We start from the raw sequence: 3,841 nt of genomic DNA on the forward strand, positions 1-3,841 counted from the left end.
AATTCCTGTAATGTTTTTGTGCTGACGTGAGTTTTTTATTTCTCTGAACAATTACTTCTTAATTTTGAAATATACTGCTTTTTCCTGGTGTTATTTTTATATAAATATCTAGTAACACAAGACAATTTCATAATAATAATACCTCTCTGACTTCTTTATTCTGAATAAAATTACTTTGGGAATGGGGAATCCTTTTTTTTCACCTCTCCATTTTTGTTATAATGAATCTAATAGGGCAATTGTACCAGCAATTGGTAGTGGGCACTATGCCTGGGTAGCAAGAACATTAGGAATGGTGGACAGTGTTAACAGACTGGAAAGCACATGCCTTCCTTAAAATGGCCATACACTACTCAGGTTCAGCCAATTAACTAAGTGGACCCCATACTGCCAAATCTGCTAATTTTTCAAGAGGAGATAGATTCGTGTGTGTGTGCATGCACACAATCTCCTAAATGTTAATGCTGTCCAATAAAACAGAACAAAAACAAAATTAAGCACTGATGAACTGATGCTATCTAGCATTAGACAACGAAAGGTAAGACACACTGCAGGCCAAATTTAACCCAAGGCTCATTGGTTTCCAGCTAACACCTCAGTTCTCAGTCCTACCTATAAACAACATGATAGTTGAGCTTTTTAAAAATATGCCACACCTGAGTCCTATTCCAGATTCTGATGTAATAGATTTACAATGAATCCTGGGTGTGTGTGTATGTGTGTGTGTGATATATATTACATATATGGTCTAAAATACCAGGGTTCTTTCCAACTCACATCCAGAGTTAAAAAGAAGGAAATTAAATTTCAAATTACAGTGTTTTGTCACATTCCCCAAACTCAACACCATGCTCAGAGCACTCCATAGCCTTCCCAGAGCAATTCTACCTGATTCTGAACTTGAAGAGTCATGTGGATCTCAGTGAGCTATAACTGGTGATACACACACACACACACACAGTGAAAACTAGATTCCTGTCTCTAATTAAGCCAAATGGCATTCAATTTTGGCTTTTCAGTGTACCATTTGAGGAGGTTATAGAAACTGGCCTGTCTGGAAGAAACCTGATTCTTTAAAAAAAAAATGCTTATTTATTTGAAAGTCAGAGTTAGAGAGAGAGATTTTCCATCCATCGGTTTACTCCCCAGATGGCCACAACAGCCAGAGCTAAGCCACACTGAAGCCAAGAACTTTCAGGTGTCCCACGTTGGTAGCAGGGGCCCACACACTTGGGCCATCTTCCGCTGCTTTTCCCAGGCCACTAGTAGGGAGCTGGGTTGGAAGCGCAACAGAAGGGACACAATCTGGCACCCATATGGGATGCCTGCATTGCAGTTAGCAGCTTTACCCACTGTGCCACAATGCCAGCCCTGAAACCTGATTCTAAGTTTAAAAAGCTTCATATGTGCGCTGATAGGAATTTCTTATTCACATAGCAGCCGTAGGAATAAAAAAGCCTACCTCTCCCAAAACCAGAGACAAGAAAGGAAGCAAGAGAAGACTGATAGTAGGGTACTTCTGACATTTCAGGGGAAGTGGAATTTAAATATAAATTTATTTTGCAAAAAAAATTTGGAAGTTGTGTATATGGGTTCTTACTGATGATTTAGCAGGTAGCAGAAGTCTTGTGAAAGAAGTAAAGAGGCCTTGGGATACTAAGATTCTAACCTGGGTTTTTTATCATGTCTGGTGAATATGTATTTAAAGCCAATAAGGAAGGAAAATGTTGTCTGGAAACTTGTCTCAGAGTCTTTCCAATGAGCTCCTAAAAGCCCCCCAAAAATAGGTCTTTATGAAAAATGATTTCACCACCAGTAACCAGATCCTCATGCCATTTGCATGTCAAACCTCCAACTTGTGGCCATGTGACAAGCAAATGAAGACAAACTGGAAATAACCATTAGCTAAAGGGGAGAAAACCACAATAACATTAAACAGAGGTCAAAGGACTGCAGAGCAGGCACAGAATCTGAAAGTCAGGGTCAAAGAGAATGGCAGCGGTACACGGGGATGCCACCAATAAAGACACTTTTGCATTCAGAATCATCTTCATTTTGGTGGTCTCTGGGATGCTGACCATCATTGGCATCTTAGGAAACGGCTTCATCACAGCCATCTATGGGGCTGAGTGGGCCAGAGGCAACAGACTCCCCACCAGTGACCACATTATGCTGTTGCTAAGCTTCTTCAGGCTCTTGCTACAGATCTGGATGATGCTGGAGAATATCTTCAGTCTACTATTCCACGGCATCTATAACCAAGTTACACTCTACAGCGTCTTCAAAGTCATCATCATGTTTCTGAACTATGGCAACCTCTGGCTTGGTGCCTGGCTCAATGTCTTCTATTGTGTTAGAATTGCAAACTTTACTCACCCGTTATTCCTCCTGATAAAGAGGAAAATCACAGTGCTGATGCCTTGGCTTGTGAAGCTGTCATTGCTGGTTTCTTTCTGTTTCAGCTTAATCTTCTCTAGAGACATCTTCAATGGGTACATGAATATTTCTATACCTGTCCCTTCCTACAACTCCACTGAAAAGAAGTTCTTCTTTGAGGCCAACGTGGTCAATCTGCTTATAGCCTATAACATGGGAATCTTCGTGGTTTTGACGCTGTTCATCCTGGCAGCCACTCTACTGATTGTCTCTCTCAGGAGACACACTTTGCACATGAAAAACAGTGCCACTGGTTCCAGGGACCCCAGCATGGAGGCTCATGTGGGGGCTATCAAAGCCACCAGCTACTTCCTTATTCTCTACATTTTCAATGCAATTGCTCTGTTTCTTAACATGGCCAACACCTTTGGCGTTTATGGTTTCGGAAGTGTTTTCTGCAAATTTATCATGGCTGCCTACCCTGCTTGTCACTCGGTGCAACTGATCTTGAGCAACGCTGGCCTAAGAAGAGCCTGGGAGAGATTTCAGCACCAAGTTCATCTGTGCGGTGAAAAGCAAGCCCAGTAACTGACACCCGGATGGCAATACTCCCATGGACCTCTCTCCTTACTCATCTTTTCCTCTCTCAAACCTCTGACACTTCTCAGATAACTAGATCCTTTCATGATTGCAACATTGCATTCTTAACCAGATATCCTAAGCAAAAGGAGCCAAGCAATTCAAAGATGGGTTAGTGAATGCTCCTTACTGTAGGCTCATAAATATCCTTCCCTGAGCTTTTCTCCACCTTCTCCTCTCCCTGGGTCTTAGGAGAGAGTGAACAGATGCCTCAGTTTTTCTGGGACCATCTTCGTTAGCTGTGGCCACGTGTGTACCCTTTAATTCTCAAGGATACCCTGATCTGGATGAAAAATTATATGACCACCCTACTGAAGAGACCCCAGTAACCCACAACTAGGAAAAGAGAGCCAAGTGAAGAGTGCAGGTGCAGTCCAAGAGGCAGAAGGGAAGCCAGGACGTCTAGAGAGAGGAGATCCAGGAGAGAAAGGCTGGCCAGTTACCAAGTACTGCAGAGGTTCTACGGACAGTGAAGCATGAAGACAAAGGTTTTGGAACGACTGAAAGGAAGGCCTTGGTGGGGTAACTAGGTGGCACCCAGATCCTGGGAATTTCCAGAGCAGGTGATGAAAATACTGGGGGTGGGTGCTGATAAAGACCAGGACCATGGGAAAGCTGTTTGAAGGTAACAGTGACATACGGGTAGGCAGGTGAGTGTGCGGATGGTCTGCTGAGTAGTTTCTATTTCCGAAAGGGGAACAGGGAGAAGTGAGCAGAAAACAGAAAGGAAAGAAAGAGGCCAGAGTAAGTGTTGACCTTGCCTAGCTCCCGACTCTAGCAATGCGAGTGGCCCCTGTGTCTCTGGATTGACCGGTTCTGGACTATG

The 3,841-nt window shown here is 43.2% G+C and overlaps 1 protein-coding gene across 1 annotated transcript; it reads left to right on the plus strand.

The window, feature by feature from the left end:
* Nucleotides 1-1,992: 1,992 nt before the first annotated feature.
* Nucleotides 1,993-2,964, plus strand: TAS2R40 (taste 2 receptor member 40). The gene has a single exon (XM_062194816.1). The coding sequence runs from the start codon at nt 1,993-1,995 to the stop codon at nt 2,962-2,964; it is 972 nt and encodes a 323-aa protein (XP_062050800.1).
* Nucleotides 2,965-3,841: the final 877 nt, after the last annotated feature.

Source organism: Lepus europaeus, chromosome 1 (genome assembly GCF_033115175.1).
Source record: "Lepus europaeus isolate LE1 chromosome 1, mLepTim1.pri, whole genome shotgun sequence".
In the NCBI taxonomy this organism is placed as follows: domain Eukaryota; kingdom Metazoa; phylum Chordata; class Mammalia; order Lagomorpha; family Leporidae; genus Lepus; species Lepus europaeus.

What these genes read in the sequence shown, in the direction of transcription:
- TAS2R40 (XM_062194816.1), top strand. Translation starts at nt 1,993, where the DNA reads ATGGCAGCGGTACACGGGGATGCCACCAATAAAGACACTTTTGCATTC.